This window comes from Hippocampus guttulatus, chromosome 5 (assembly GCF_054856545.1).
Source record: "Hippocampus guttulatus isolate MCC_2025c chromosome 5, RoL_Hgut_1.0, whole genome shotgun sequence".
Classification (NCBI taxonomy): Eukaryota; Metazoa; Chordata; class Actinopteri; order Syngnathiformes; family Syngnathidae; genus Hippocampus; species Hippocampus guttulatus.
In genome coordinates this window covers 4129539-4146441 of record NC_141265.1, presented here as the reverse complement: position 1 = coordinate 4146441, position 16903 = coordinate 4129539, and the positions used below count along the sequence as shown (strand labels likewise).

Genomic DNA, 16903 nt, shown 5'->3' with positions numbered 1-16903 from the left:
AGGACAATATGTTATTTTGTGATTCATGTGACCGGGGCTTCCACATGGAGTGCTGTGATCCTCCCCTCATGCGGATGCCAAAAGGTAAATAAACAGAACTGCCTCTTTAACTTTGTACCTGTGGCTTTATTGCATCTTTACAGCCTCCCATAAAGTCAATCATTCATCTAATCTGCCTCAAAGAGTAGGTGAGACTTGCATTTCTAGATTACATACACATTAAATCTAGAACACAACAATAATGTTTTATGTGTTTCTCTGCATCATTCTGTTTCTCAATCCAAGTGTAAAAGTCAAATATATCTGCTTTCTTGTTTTTGACCCAGGCATGTGGATCTGTCAAATCTGCCAACCGAGGAAAAAGGGAAAGAATCTTTTACATGAGAAGGCAGCACAAATCAAACGGCGCTATAATGCACCACTTGGACGGCCCAGGAACAGGTACAGAATTACCTCAACTTTTGGAGAGCTAGCATGCCATCAGAGCAACATTTTTCTGTTACACCGTTTCATTCGCTGTATATACAGTCGAGCCCGAAATTATTCATACCCAAGGGTATGAATAGCATTGGGTGTGAATGTATCTCATCAATTTGCAATCGGGATGGATGAAAATGGGGTATGAATAATTTTGGACCTGATTGTCTCTCGTGTTTTTGGTTAAAACACAGACATTGGCCCTCATTGACTAACAAATGCGCAGTAATATTCGTACTCTGCGCACAAGTTGAGCATATGTGCAAAATTACAGCCAGATTCACGACACATGCGTACTGCACCATTTTCAAAGCACTTGTGTGCATTTATTGATGAATCTGCATTCATCCTAAATGACAGCGCCTGTTCGCATAAACCGCACCCATATTTCCCCCAAAAGGTATCCGTTTGACACATCTTATTTGTTTGCTTGTTTCTTTAGTTTTGTTTATTGAACATAGAAACAGGTAACAGAAATTTAATAGGAAATTAAACAGAAGTAAAAAAATAAAAATAAAAGCACAGTTTAGATGTTCAAAGAAAGTAGAAGTGAAAAACGTATTCAGCCCTACCTCTTGTCCTTTGTGTATTTTAACTTGTTTAATATTAATATAATAATAGGTCGTTCATGGAATATATCCCAAAACGGAAAGAAAAGGGAAAACGTAAACATATAGAGCTACTCAAGTATACAACTTATGCTACAACATATGCGTACTGTACATATGTCTATAACATGCGGTATGTACAGGCACAATGTAAGCACACACTCTGTCATGTTTATATATCACTATACTCTCATACTCACAATATATTCCATTATACTCAATCGAACACATTCCAAAAATTACGGCCATCTCAGCCAATGCGTACAAGGTTATTAAAGTTGCAAGATTAAAAAAAAAAAAAAGAACTGTTGCAGGAGAATGCTCTAACGCAGGGGTGTCAAACATATGGCCCGTGGGCCGGAACCGGCCCACAAGGAGGTTCAATCAGGCCCGCAGGATAATTTAAAAGTGAAAAAATGCATAAAAGACACAGAATTAATATTTTTAATAAGGTGCAATTCATTGAGTATCTGCTTGATCAGAGATGAAGACAACAGCAGCCTCAGTCCGTCACTGAGACAGACCCATGACAGCAGACGCTATCAATCGCACGATCACATTTAATAGCACTCTCCTTAGTTTGTAAGGTGTAGGCAGGGATTACATTTAGATTTTATATGCACGTGTAAATGGTTTAAAACGTCCTTTCTTTATAAATCTCCTTTAATCTTAAAGTGCATTACTATATTTTTCAAGACCAATTACTTGTTAAAGTTTGTACCATCAGTGGGATCAGTTGCAATGCATATATGTGAATGATAAAAGTAAATTGCACATTTGTCGAAGGAAATGTAAGGTGCTTCATGAAATGTTTTGTAAAAGAAATGTTCATTAAATTTCCAAATTTTCCTAATGTTCTTGTGCTTCTTTATACAAAAACAAAGGAAAGACATATTGTTTTGGTTATTTATAGCAAAGTATGGTATCATTTTAATGGTCCGGCCCATTTGACATCTACCGAGGCCGTATGTGGCCCACCATGTGAAATGAGTTTGACACCCCTGCTCCAAAGCGTTCATAATGTTCTCAGTCTTTATCCTTTTTTTTCCAAAAGTTTGTATCATTGGAAAGTTTGCTGAAACACAGAACCTGCACAACAAACTGAAGTACGAAAATATTGATGATTCACACATTGTTGGTTCCATCTCACTCACCTTGTGCCCACAAATTGGTGCAGACGCACAGTTACAGAAAGTAATTGTCGGTTCGTACACACAGTTAGTAAATGAAGGCCATTGATAGCGAATTTCACAGACAGGATCTTCTGACTACATGACAAAAATTGTAACTAGACCCAATCAATGTCTACCCAGGCCAGGGCGACCCTTCAAGAAACTGGGTGGCCGAGCTCGGCGGAAGCGCTCGGCCTCGGCCAATTCCTCGTCCAGCTCCTCTTGCGAAGGTTACCCTGGTGATGACCGACTACTTTTCTCGATGCGGGACGATGACGACCTGACACAAAGCAGCCTTCGCTTCAACAACAAGACCAAGGGATTAATCGATGCACTAACAAAATTTTTTACACCATCGCCTGAGGGTCGCAAGGCACGCCAGGAAGTGGTGGACTACTCGGAACAGTGTCGCATCAGAAAGAAAGCCAATCGGAAGGGAGATGGAGACGACAGGGCGGGTACGTTGAATATTTTCATCTTCAGCAATCTGTAATCTGTGTAATGTCTTCCATACATGATGTTTTCTTGAGTCTTAAAGGAAACCTCAAAGGTTTGTTAATGTGTCTCATATAGAGTTTTTAATTTTCCATATGGTTTTACTTTTTCCCTCCCCACCGTCAGACAATCAAGAAGGCAGCGACTGGCGCGATGAGGACGACAGACTACCTGGCCACGAAAATCTAACAGAAAAAGACATTGAGCTGTTCAGACACATTCAGGAGCTTGCGTTACAGGTATCCAATTGATGAGCTAATATATCAACTGTAGAATGATTGCCAGAGATGGGATAAGTGGAGACGAGATAAAGCATATGACGGGACCACCAGTAGAAGAACAGACTCATGTACAGTATATTCTGAAGTTACACCTGCTGTTAAGAGATACCTTAGGGTCGGGGCAGTTGGTGGGAAAAATAATCACAACTATTTTGATTGATATTGAAATCATGATTAATCATCACAATATTTCTTAGATTTAAATTTTTTTAAACTTAAAATGATCAAACAGAAAATAAATGAGTGACAAGATAAATTAAGAATATATTAATATAATCGCAATAAATATAAAAATATTTTGAATTTTATATATATATATATATATATATATATATATATATATATATATATATATATATATATATATATATATATATATATATATATATATGTATACACACACACACACACGCGGCGCTAAATAGGAAAGACAAACGTCATCATGATTGAACTTTATTAAGTTAGAAATGTCATGCAATGCCCTGTGATTGGCTGGCAACTGGTTCAGGGTGTCCCCCGCCTACTGCCCGAAGACGGCTGGGATAGGCTCCAGCACCCCCCGCGACCCTAGTGAGGATTAAGCGGTTCGGAAAATGGATGGATGGATGTCATGCAATGGCTTACATGCTGCACTCGGCCACACACACTAGCTGTTGGTTAAAACTGATCGAATAGCATGACAATCATAATGAAACACATAATGCGAACAAGTAGCGGCGACTCCTGGAAAAAAAAGTGGCTACCAGCCAAAATTAACCATTGTTTCAGGGATTGCAGGGTCACTCGACTTCCTGCTCTACTCAGACGGGCGCTTGATCAAGCGCTTCGCATGTTTTTTTTTTCGACCCTAGTTTTTGTAATTCGTACTTGTTGTATTAAATCAAGTATCAAGTACAACTTTATTGTCAAATAAAGTTTTTTTTTTTTTTTTAACTTAAATACTCAAAGACAAGTTCAGTGAATCACAATTTTATTTGGGGACAAGACCACCAACAAACAAAGAGAACCAAGAAGAAGGAATTACATGAGAATTTTTCCTTACGAGGTCACGGGGCAGATTCTGGGCCTTCCTTTACAAATATAACTTCTTGACAGATTAGGAAGAATATGCCTTTGAGTATTGTATTACTGATGAGTATGTGTTACCGCATCGTTTGTGTGTGAATATTCATTATTTGAAGGCATATCACATCTGGAAGTCAATGCTAATTTTCTGTCCATCAATAGGATTTAGCATCGGCCACTAGTGTTTTAGCACTAATAATGTTTGTAAAACAGAGTATTTCTTATATTCAAATATACAATGTGTGTAATAATTTTTGTTGCGTGTTTAGTGTTACATTTCACGCTAGCTGGGATTTCATTCAACAACTGTAAGCACACTCAGGGAGGGAAGAATAACATTCGTGACATGCTCAACATGGTGCCTTCAGAATGCTTTCACAAGATAGGAGTTTGTAAACATACCCTGTGTTGTTCGGCATATTATTCGTTTTTTTTCTTCCAATTTTAATGATTTTATGATAATGAAAATCCCAAATTGACATCATGATTACGTTACAATTCATTGCCCAGACCTAATTTGGGTTAGGGCTGGGTATGGACTGGTGGAGCAGATTTGTTTTTTTTGGGGGTGGGAGGCGGGGGGTGAAAAAATACAAAAAGGCACTGTCATCAGCAGCCAGCATACAGGGAATATGAAAAAATATATGCTGTAGATGTAGTAGTGTTGTTGGCATTGCCAAGATAAGTACTTAATACAGTTTGATGAGAGTCAGTCTTGTGTCCGGCACTGATAAAGGAATGTCTTCTCATTGGCTTCACATTCAGTTGCCAGGCTGTTCATTATTGCCCCCGTTTAATCTTTTTTCTATTTTGTGCACACACAGTATTGTGTTCATGCTACCTGCAGTGCAGGATGTAACCTTTGCCTTTTGTTCTCTTCTTTCCTTACCCTTGGTCACCCTTTATAGAAAGTTGGGGTTACAGGTCCACCAGATCCTCAGATGCGATGTCCATCAGTCATTGAATTTGGAAAGTTTGACATCCAGACGTGGTACTCTTCTCCCTACCCGCAGGAGTACAGCAGGTACGGAAAAGATACAAATGTATTTGCAATACCCATATTTAAGTCCCTTCTTTTTACACAGTGTTGTTCATATTGGTGTCCCTAGTTTTGTTTGAATGCTGAGCCATGAACTATGATTTCTTGGAATATGAGTATATTCTGCAAACTAACATGACTAAACACCGAAGCTCTGCCATTTTTTAATGCAGTATTTTTTTCAGTAGATTGCCAAAAAATGCTCATGTGATACTTGTAAAATATTGTGAGAATTAAAAAAAATACATTGACCCTTTTGATCATATTACACCTTAAATTTCTTTTTTAGACTACCCAAACTGTACTTGTGCGAATTCTGCTTGCGCTACATGAAGAGCCGTAGCATCCTCTACCAGCACTTGAAGAAATGCAACTGGTTCCATCCTCCAGCTAATGAGATTTACAGGAAAGATGACGTCTCTGTATTTGAGGTACACACTAATACTTGACAGTCAGCATTGCGAAGGATGACCCTGCTATAGACAGATGCACCGCTGTCATCGCTACTAGGTCTATTTCTTTTCTCTCCCTTCACATAATTAATTGTCTGCCAATGTCGATTGTAAATGACCAGCAATTAACTCTTGACCGATTAATCAATCTTTAGAACATTCCAGCTATATCACTTGCACCATGACAAAGGATTTCGTGCAACGGAAAATGTCATGGCTGTATTCATGGTTATGCAATTACAGTAATTTCCGGACTGCAAAACACACCTGATTAAAAGCCACAGCAGCTATTAGAAAGGCAAGGTCAATTCCTTTGTTTTTGTTGTGTACTGAAGACATGTGGGTTTCAGATGGAATGATGAATATGAATATGAAGACAAAAGTTCAGAAGAGCAGGCTTTTTTTCATGGTATCTACATTTTGATGTTGTAACGACTCAGGACAAAGGTTTGTTTGAAGCCATCCTCTTTTCAAGTGAGCAAAAGTACTGGGACATAATTATTAAATGAACTTGAAGTGAATAACATTTAACTCATTCAGTACCAGCCAATTCTGAACCAAGTCTGAAAAGACGTTTAAAAACGTCTTTGGGAGTGAATGAGTTAATATTTGGTGGCATAACCTTTGCTTGCAATAACTGCATCAAGCCTGCAACCCATTGACTCCACCAGACTGTTGCTTTTTTCTTTTGAAATGCTTTTCCAGGGTTTACTGAATCCTCTTACAGTTCTTGTTTATTCCTGGGGGTTTCTCCCTTCACTTTCATCTCCAGGAGATAAAACACTTGCTCTAACGGATTAAGGTCCACTGATAAACTTGGTCAGTCTAAGATCTGAACAGTGGATTGTGATACCTTCACTCCTACCCTGTTGAGGTTGGCAGTGATGTCACTGACTGTTATCTTTGGATCTTTCCTCACAGCTCTCACAAGGTTTCTGACATCAACTGCTGTTGATATCGTTGGCCAATCTGTTCAATGTCTGTTGCTCAGTACAGATGTGGTTTCTTTCTTTTTCAGGACAGTCCAAATTGTTATATTGGCTATGCCCAATGTTTGTGCAATATCCCTGATTGATTTTCCCTGTTCATCTCAACTTCAAAATGGTTTGCTTTTCTCCCATAGAGAGCGGTTTGGTCGTCATGATTGCTTAACAGCAAATACCGTTTTCACAAGTGTAACCCCAAGGCAAAAACAAGCCCTATCTAATGTTTAAGCAATCAATCTAAAAGGGAGGCACATATAACAATACTTTTGCTCAAACAAAAGGTGCTCTGTCCTGAGTCGTTTAACATATCTAAATGTAAATACCATGAAATAAAAGATGGGATTCTGAACTTTTGTCTGATGTTGATCTTTTGATTTGAAACCCAAATGAATTCAATACACAATCAAAAGGAAGGAAGTGACCTGGCCCTTCAAGTAATTTTGGAGGGGCTATGAATATATGTATGTAAGAGTATGTATATAACATAGAATTTATGATATACATTTACACCTATCAGTTTTAATTTTTTCATATTATGTTATGCTGTTTCCAAAAACCTTCTCTTTAGTTTCATTCACACGGAAGGATAAAACTTAAGTCACCCTGATCTGACAGCTTTTTTGTCATTCCTCCATCCCTTTGTATCGCACAATCTCTTCTGAGACTCAGTTGAGGTCATTTCCTGACCCTTCACTTGTTCCATACTATTGAAAACAGCACGTGACTTTTCCCTAGAATAGTGTTCAGTGGGTGAACAGGCATCATGAGGGAAATCTTCTGTTTTCTAACACTCACAACTGTTCTCTCGTTAATCCTTTTGAAAGGTCGATGGAAATGTGAGCACAATCTACTGCCAGAACCTGTGCCTGCTGGCCAAACTTTTCCTCGACCACAAGACCCTCTACTACGACGTGGAGCCCTTCCTTTTCTATGTCCTCACACAGAATGACAGTAAAGGTTGCCACCTTGTCGGCTATTTTTCTAAGGTAAAACTATCATTTCAAATAGGGGTGCACCGATTAAGATCGATATCGGTGCCAATTTCCCTCATGTTGTGGCACCGGTGATTGGCCGATCCCTGAAAATAAAACCGATCTTCTCCACCGATCTCATCTCCCTGCGGCTGTGAGATGACAAATAAGCTTTTCATTTTTATTTGAGAGAAGTAATTCATTCGCAGTTAAAATAACCCGTTTGTTTCATTTCACAGGTAAAGATCAATGTCTTACAATAAGACAAGATTAAAACATTGAAGCTGTATGCCCGTTAATTATGGGGGGAAAAAATTGGATCTGCAAAAATCGGTATCGGCAGCTCAGGCATTGTAAAGATTGGTGATCGGCCAGAAAATCGGGATCAGTGCACCCCTACTTTCAATACAACTTTTTTACATTGTTGTCATACAACTACCATATCTTATAACATACCAGTGATGCAAGTGTCCACCGTGGAGGCACAAATTTAATAATGCATGCATAATGTGTTCATTTCATACCAAACTCCCCAGGTGCTTGCGACTTGTTCCTTGCAAGTGCATCAATTAAAATGCCAGTATGCAATCAAAACAGAGCATTTAGTGATTTAACACGTGAACATTTTACACATTAACATCAAACTTAGCGGTCCCCACTGAGGCCTACTAACAAGTGACCGTTTTTTATTATCGTTCTCTAATGGTGGAATATGTCTGTGTCTTTCCAGGAGAAACACTGCCAGCAGAAATACAACGTATCATGCATCATGATTCTTCCTCAGTACCAGCGAAAGGGCTATGGGCGCTTTCTTATTGATTTCAGTAATAATCTCTCCTTGTTGCACATAAACACAAAGCAACTGTGATTGGCTATCTTGACACAAACATGTGACAGAGAAGCTGCTAGTTCCTCTATCTGAATTATGAAAGCAATACTTTTCTTTGAATTCACCATGTATTTTGCCATGTGCCTCCTTGCAGGCTACTTGCTATCTAAACGTGAGGGCCAGCCTGGATCACCAGAGAAGCCTCTCTCAGACCTCGGCCGGCTATCCTACATGGCCTATTGGCGCAGTGAGGTCCTCGAGTGCCTCCATAGGGTCCATGACCGGCAGATCACAATAAGACAGCTCAGCAAATTGACCGGGATTTGCCCCCAGGATATCACCACAACCCTGCACAGCCTCAACATGCTTGAGCAACGAGGAGACAGGTTAGAGCACGGAATCTTCAAACATACTGTACATCGGCACAATGTATGTGTTAGCTTCATGTCAGATATTGTCCTTAAAATTGTCAGGCAGTCTCAATTTCTTACGGTTCGCCCGTAAGAAATTGTTAATTGTAATAAACCTTGATATGTTATCATAAGATCATACATTGCCCTTTGACATGGCCCTAAAATGTCCCAGAAATAGTTGTTACTTACATGGGGATATTGCTCACAATGTAATTCACGAAGTTGCAGAAAGAGAATACAACACAATTTTCAGAATAATGAAACAGCGGGAAAAAGGTTGTGGGTTTACTACAGAGATTGCTTTGGAAGGTAATGAAGTGGAGGAGTATTGTACTGTCATTAACATGACAATGAATAAGAATGCAGGATTGTAATGACGTTTTCCTTGTCAGGACTGTCCTGGTGCGACGAGAGAAGCTGATAGATAACCATATAGCTCGTCTCAAGACCCGACCACGACAGCTAGAAGTTGACCCAGAGTGTCTCCGCTGGACTCCTGTGATTGTAACCAACACCGTGGTTTCGGATGCTGATGAGGATGAAGATGAAGAGGATGATCAAGAACAAACTGTGGATGACCGCAAAGAGGTAAGCACATGACAAGTTATTACACAATTACCATGCACTCTCAGAGAACCAGCCGTGACATCTGTTGCTTCTTGTTTTTAAATAGATCAAACCAAGTCACAAGCTACCATCAATGTCTTGGCACATTCGTCAAGCAAAGAAAAGGGAGGTAGAAGAAGAAGAAGATGAGGAGGAGGAGGAGGATGATGATGAGGAGGAAGAAGAAGAAGAGAGAAAAGGCTTCCTCGGTTTTCCTGTCAGCCAAAGTTCTCTAACATCCCCTCCACTTTGTTGTCCACCTGCCCCACAGCCACAACGTCCACCTCTGGCAGCAAATGGCGAACGCAGGCCCCGCGGTCGCCCACCCAAAAACTGGCCTTGGGGTAAAGCAGTTAAGGATAGCCAGCGAGTTGGGCGGCCACCTAAGGTGCGGCCAATGGAAGAAGAGGGTGAGGATGATGAAAGGACAGATGAAGGAAAAATTGGCTCCGCAACCAGCCCGCTCTCCCTATTCTCACCAGAGAGAAAAGTAGAGTCAACAAGCTTTCACACAGTAGACATGGCTCGGCACCCCACCATAACTCCCACCCGAAGAGGGCGTCCTCCGAGGAAAAAGAGAGGCCCCAAACCCAGACAGATGGAGGAACCGAGTGAGGGGCTGGCACAGCTTCCTGGGGTTTCCAGGCTGAATGATTCTCCTCTCATCAGGAAGAGTGGCTTCAGTGATAGTAGCGAAGAAGAAGAAGAAGACGACGACGAGGAGGATGACGATGATGAGGAAAGCAGGGCAAGCTCTCCACCCATACTCACAAAGCCAGCTATGGGGCTCAAGTGCAAGGTACAAAGAAAGTGCTCATATTTATTCTCAGTGACAAGTTTACAATAATAGAAATTTAGTTCGGAATATTTGAAGTAAAACTATAAATGAAGCATAAACTTGTAAACTCAATTTCCTTTCTGCTTTGCCCAGAAGCCGTTGAGAAAGCGTCGTTTTCGCAAGCGTAGCCACCCACACAGCAGCGTGGTGACAGAGACTATTTCTGAGACCACAGAGGTTTTGGACGAACCCTTTGTCGACTCTGACACAGAGAGGCCCATGCCTAGGCTGGAGGAGGAGACAAACCTGGGTCACCCCTTGCGCCGCTACCCACCTGCTCACTCAGTACTTAGGTTGTCAGACCCTGCTCCCAAAAGGGGTCGACACTGCAACCTCTCCGATTCAGAGGAAGATGGTGGGTTCTGGGGACCTTGTTGATTCTCTGATCATTTTGTATTTATACATGGATGTCTCTCATGCTGTATTTCACACCTGTTTATTTTTTGTCATTTTAGATCTTACTGCTATGCTGAACCCTAGGGCTGCATTGCCATCAGGTCCCTCGGCAAATCAAGCCGCCAATCCTGAGGTCCCAGTCAAGAAGAAGAAAGGCTGGCCTAAGGGAAAGAGCCGTAAACCACTGCACTGGAAGAAACGGGGACCTGGAAGACCACCTGGAAGTGGAGCCAACCAGCGAGCTGCTGCAGAAAGTCAAGCAAGTGGTGCTCCTATACCTCCCAAAATCAAGATGAAGCCTGGCCGGAAACCTCGGAGCTGGTATCTCCAGCGTGCCCAAGAGGAAGCAGAGAGGCAAGAGCAGGAGAGGCAAAGACTGCTGGAGCAGCAGTTAGACAAAGATCCTCAGCCGCTTTCAACAGATCGAAACAGCAAGCGTGTTTCAAGAGCCATCTTAGATAACAAAGAAAAATATTCTGACGAAGACGATTATCTCCCGATTCCTGTCGAGCAGAACTTACCAAAAAGGAGAGGAAGGCCACCCAGGAACCCTACCCTCCGTCAACCACCCCCACCTGCTCCAAGGCCACCTCTCAACTCTGAACCAGACGACGCAGAAGAGGATGATGATGAGGAGGAGGAGGATGATGATGATGATGATGAGGAGGAGGAGGAGGAAGCAGAGAGAAATTGGGAGGAGAACAAATCTATCCGTCCACTCTCCCGCCCCATTTTGGCCACTTCCTCCTCCTCATCCAACCTAGGGCCTAGGGCCCAACATTTCCGCCCTCAGGATGTTGATACTGGCGAAAGAGAAGAAATTGATGAGGAAGACGAAAGGGAAGAAGAGGAATTTGAGAGCCAGGGCCATGGTAATCTTGATTTGTCGAGGCGAGCAGCAGCTACCCCAGGTTCAGGAAGCCGGCGTAGTGAGGACCATGATGCAGATGATGAAGGCGATGGACACTTAGAGGAGAAAAGCAACAACAGTAAAAAACGTAAAAGTCAGGAGTCTGATGAGGAGGAGGATGAAGATGAGGAGGAAGAGCCTGCTTCCCATGCGAGCTCCCCTCCAGTGAAAGAAGAACCACAAGGCGGAGAGGCTTTTTTAGGCATGGAGAACAGCATGGCCCGGGACTATGTCAGCAAACAGGAGGAGGAAGAGGAGGAGGAGGAGGACCCTGAAGAGCAGGTGCAGGAGTCAACGTGTCGGTCCTCCTCCGCTGATCCACAGCAGGAGGACAGGCGGCGTAGAGAGCAGGAGGAGTCTGCTGCGGCTGCCGCGGCTGTGGAAACTGTTACGGCCATGTCTGTTCCGTCAGAGCCCATGGAGCTGCAGCCTTTGCAGACGGAGGACAAAAATGTAGCACTGTTGATTGAACCCCAACACACTCAATCCCACTCTCATCAGCACTCTGACTTCAAAGAGGAGCTGAGTCACCATCACTCACAACATCCACATCACCACTCCAATGAACTCGACTTGGAGACAGTCCAGGCAGTGCAGTCTCTGACACAAGGGGAAGCCCAAGATGAAGAGACTGAGCCTCACCATGGGGCTTACCAGGACTGTGAAGAGACACTTGCTGCCTGCCGGACACTACAGAGTTACAGCCACACGGGGGATGCCGAGGAGGAGACCCTGGCATTAGTGGAGGACTGTGGGGCCTCCCAACATAGCAGCCCCTTGCCTAATCCTGCAATGCCCCCACTGCCCAGTCAGTCAGTGCGTTCCGTGAACAGTCCCGGGTTGTCCTCGGCCATCATGGACACAACAGCAGTGGGCCAAAGGGGTGGGACTCCTGGCCCCACTGGAGCAGGTGGTGGAACCGGTGGTGGGTACACACAGATCACCCCAGAACATCCCAGTACTCTGTCTGCACCTTCCCAGCAAAACATGGAGACATCTCCTATGATGGATGTCCCATCTGTGTCAGACCACTCGCAGCAGGTGGTTGACAGTGGTTTCAGTGACTTGGGTAGTATCGAAAGCACTACAGAGAACTATGATAACCCCAGCAGCTATGACTCGACAATGGGTGGAGGTAGCAATGGAACGGGTAATGGGGGTAATGGAGGTGGAATGTCTGTGGCAGGTGCTTCTTCAGCTTCGTCATCTGCTACCTCTTCTTCTAGCTCGGCCACTCCATCCTCCTCGCAGTCCAACAGCTGCTCCTTCGTGCCAACCGCTAGTCTAGCATCTTCCACGGGGAATGGAGGAAATCAGCACGGATTAGGAAGCTGTGGCCTCATCCAGCAAACTGGACCGGGTCCCAACAGTGGTCCCGGAGCCAGTAATGTTGGCAATTCTGTCCCCCAACCCCCACCTCCTCCTCATCCATCTAACACCCCTAGCTGTGGCATTAAGTCTCCCCAGAGCTGTGGTGTCATTGAGAGGCCTCCCAGCACGAATCAGCAACAGCCACAGTCATCCCAAAAGAAGGTTCCGCAGCAGCCGCCTCAGCAGCAGCAAACCCCCAACTCTCAGCCTCCACCCTCAGCCCCACCTCCTCAGCAGCAACAACAGCAGTCCCTGTCCCAATGTAGCATGGGAAATGGCTTTGGCTCCACTCCCATGATTATGGAGATTCCTGAGAGTGGGGTCGGGGGAAGTGGTCGTACCTTGTATGAACGTATGGGTCAGGACTTTGGCACAGGGGTGTACCCCCAACCGTCTGCAACCTTCAGCCTGGCCAAACTCCAGCAGCTTACAAACACCATCATGGATCCACATGCCATGCCGTACTCTCACTCAGCCTCTGTCACCTCTTATGCCACCAGTGTTTCACTATCTAATCCTGGGCTGGCACCCTCTGCCCACGCGCCCCTCTCCCAGGGACAGCCCACAATGACCCCACCCCCTAACCTTAGCTCTGGTTCCATGAACTTGGGCTCCCTGCAGCTGCAATGCAACATGCCCACCACCAACATCAGTCTGGGCCCACCACCCCACACACAACGACTGCAGGGGCAAATGGCCACTGTCAAAGGCCATATATCCATTCGGTCCAAAGCCCCGCAGCAGTTGGCCCCAGCCCCGCACCAGCAGCAGCTCTATGGACGCAGTTCGGGGGCTGTGGCCATGCAAGGCACACCTCGCACCTTGGCTGTTCAACGAGGCATGATGCCAAACCTCATGCCAACGCCGGCACCATACAATTCCATGAACATGACACCACTCAATCCCATGTCAGCTGGATACCGAATGCCCCAACCAATGATGAACAGTGGTTACCATGGTAATCCTCCTTACATGAATCAGACAGCTCAGTATCCCATGCAAATGCAAATGGGAATGATGGGAGGGCAGGGTTACCCCCAGCAGCCTATGCAGCCAAACCACCATGGCAATATGATGTATACAGGCCCCTCCCATCATAGCTATGCCGGTGTCCCAAAACAGTCACCCTACATGAGCAGATGAAGACATAGGTCCAAGGCTGATTCTCGCCGTACTTTAAATGTGCATCAGTCGTGTTCACACTCTACAGTGCTGCGGAAGGCACCAAGAGTGCAAGTGAATGGAAATCGGGGGCCTCCTGTTTTTCTCTGTAATCATTTTGCCCATTTCTCATAAGATAGGCAAGGTGTGTACGTGGACCGCGCCAGGCCCACGCAGACCAGGAGAACTGGCCCAAATGTCTACTCTTCCTCTTTGAAGAGGGGAAAAGAGGATGGCGCGAGGAAGTTACACAGAAAAGGACAATACGGGATTGATTCTGATCTTGCTTTGAGGGATTGCAAATGCAAAAGACAGTTATCTGAATATATTCAACCATGCACACAATCTTTTGACATAGGAAGCCTTACCTTAAAAAAAAGAGACATAGTTGGTGGATTCTTGTTTTGTTAAACAATGTTGAACTTTATTTTTGTTGTTTTGTTTTGGAATATCTGTGTGCAGTCTGGCCTCTTATATGCTTCAGTCTTTATATTTGTGGCATTTTGAAATGGTGGCACACCCTCTTGGGTCCTCACAAAGACCCCAACATCTCCATGGCCAGCCTGGCCAGCGGGGCCCTCCTGTCTTCAAGGTGTTTCTTCATATTTCTTTCTTCCTGGATGGATGACATCATACCAAAAACACTGCATAGACACAGAGGAGACAACAATGTCTTTTTGTAATCCAATAGTAGCATTATGTTCCAGTTTTCTGCCACTTTGACAAGTTAAGATGTAAATATTGTGGCATCTCCCATTATCAAGCAACACAGGCATAGACACATACTGGCTAGCTCTTGCATAAGATGGCTAGCCCAGGAATGTACAACTTTCAGCTATTCTTGTCCACACTCCACTGACAGTTGGTGTGCAATGTCAATTTTTTTTTTTTTTTGTGGTTAAAGAATTCAGAACAAACAGTGAGATTTCCATTGAGCTGTTTTAAGGTGATTTGATTAACAATTAGCTGACTTTCCCTCAAGTGTTAAAGACCCAAAGAGGTTGAGGTATCTGCTTTTGAAATGTGTATTCTGTTAAACTTGTATTTTTTTATATATGCATTTTATTTTCTCTCAACTTCTGTGTTTGCTAGAGATACTGCGGTAGACAGTTAGCCCTTATAAAGGGTGTACGTATACCTAAAGGCCTGGTGTAGTGCATGGCTTGGCCCACACATAGAGGCACACTCGTATGAAAGCAGGGTCAGATCTTTGTTGGTTATGGTGTTTAAATGGCGCGGGTGGAACGGTTCACCTTGTTGCTCCATGTACCAGTATTCAAAGTCAAAAGAGGCGTTTTCGTTTTCTTAAAGACCTGACATTGCATACTTTTTGTGTCTATTGTTCTGTTCTGAACTTTGTTTTCTTTCTGAATTTTATCAGACTGGGCAGCTTTCTATTATGACCTAAGCTGACTCTTTTTCTATAATATAAAAAGAAATTCTGACATTGTTATTGGTACTGTCATTTTTTCTCTCTTCTGTTTCAGGACAAAAACACTGCATATTTTTAGCTCACCTCTTGGGTAATAATTAATATGAAATTCAAAATGATAAAAAAAAATCTACTCACTTTTAGTGACTATAAGATGCCTTTAACCTTTCCATTCCATCTCACCTCTAGAGTTTTTCTATCTTTGTGTAGTATATTGATGCTATTTTAAACAAAAGGACTACAAATATCTAAAGGTCACTTGGCATTTTTTTTTTACTTATGTGTGTATAGGATGACTTCCTTACATTAAAGAGGCATGTAAAAATAAGCTCCGTATATTTCTGTCTGTTTATATCGCTTCCCTTTTTGTATCCTTTGGAATTGTACATGTTTCGTTGTATGCTAAGAGAGTGCAAAATAAATAGAGTGTTTGGCTGAGTGCTGTGCTGTGCTCAGCGGTCTCAACTCTCTAATCTGTCCCTGTATGTATTTACATTTATCCACTCCCACCCCCTTTTCTTAGCAAGTACTTTCAAACAACTCTGTACATTTTAACATAAAATGAAAATAAATTATGTTGAGCCATTCATGTTTCTGTTGAAATTTTTTAGGTGATTTTGTTTATATTTATTTATTCTAATTACTCATAATTCTGAGTCCCGGGCTACTACTTTTAGAATCGCTACTAAGGGATGTTTGTTTCACACCATGCTGTCCTAAATTGTTTTATACTTATACTAATCAACCGCAGGGGCGTCTTGATACAGTACCTACAGTATATCCTCCTGACTACCAGGAAAAAAAATGTTGTCCAATCACATTTATTTTGATATTCCCCAATCTATGCGAAGTAATTGGACTACTCCAAAAGAATTTTTTTTAAATCCCACTACATTTTTTAAACAGGCTCAAATACACTTAAAACAACTCAAACAACACTTTAACGTGTTCATAAGAGTCTTATAATTAAAATGCCAACAGCATTTCAAGACAAAATGTGCTTGATAAAAAGTATTACTTTTCCTCTTCCCATAAAGTGCTTGCACTGAGGGAAGCCATTTTCTTACTTTTTCTAACCCCTACAAATTTGGTATCATTGGAAAGAATGTCCTCCTTAGAGTAACAAAAGGAGTTAATGCGATTGGAGGCACTGGGTGGGAGATATTTAGGTTCACAAATGTCCTCTACAGAGGACAAATTTGAACTACTGGTAGTCAGGAGGATATACTATATAAAGTGTAACACCAAATTTCAATCGTTGCCTAAAAATACACAGCCGCATACATGAAATGCATAAGGATAGAGACGTGTGAGGGATACAATTTGGGTAAGGGGAAAAGAAAACGTCATACACCACTTATTAAAGTTGTCTTTGCTGGTATTTCTTTTTACAACGTTCTT

At 42.9% G+C, this 16903-nt stretch overlaps 1 protein-coding gene across 4 annotated transcripts in view; it reads left to right on the top strand.

Moving 5' to 3' along the window:
- The window catches only part of kat6a (K(lysine) acetyltransferase 6A), a 40013-nt gene extending 23926 nt beyond the window's left edge, over nt 1-16087 (top strand). For 2 of the 4 annotated variants that reach the window (XM_086110576.1, XM_086110577.1), the window contains exons 5-17: nt 3-84; nt 327-441; nt 2399-2715; nt 2879-2991; nt 5007-5122; nt 5427-5568; nt 7400-7561; nt 8277-8370; nt 8530-8761; nt 9181-9376; nt 9462-10193; nt 10326-10587; nt 10688-16087. In XM_086110576.1, the coding sequence (XP_085966702.1) occupies nt 3-84; nt 327-441; nt 2399-2715; nt 2879-2991; nt 5007-5122; nt 5427-5568; nt 7400-7561; nt 8277-8370; nt 8530-8761; nt 9181-9376; nt 9462-10193; nt 10326-10587; nt 10688-14052 (5928 nt within the window). In that variant the 3' untranslated portion in view covers nt 14053-16087. Of the gene's footprint in view, nt 1-2; nt 189-326; nt 442-2398; nt 2716-2878; nt 2992-5006; nt 5123-5426; nt 5569-7399; nt 7562-8276; nt 8371-8529; nt 8762-9180; nt 9377-9461; nt 10194-10325; nt 10588-10687 lie in introns of those variants that run through there. The other 2 variants (XM_086110578.1, XM_086110579.1) reach the window with 2 other exon arrangements.
- The last annotated feature ends 816 nt before the right edge of the window (nt 16088-16903 follow it).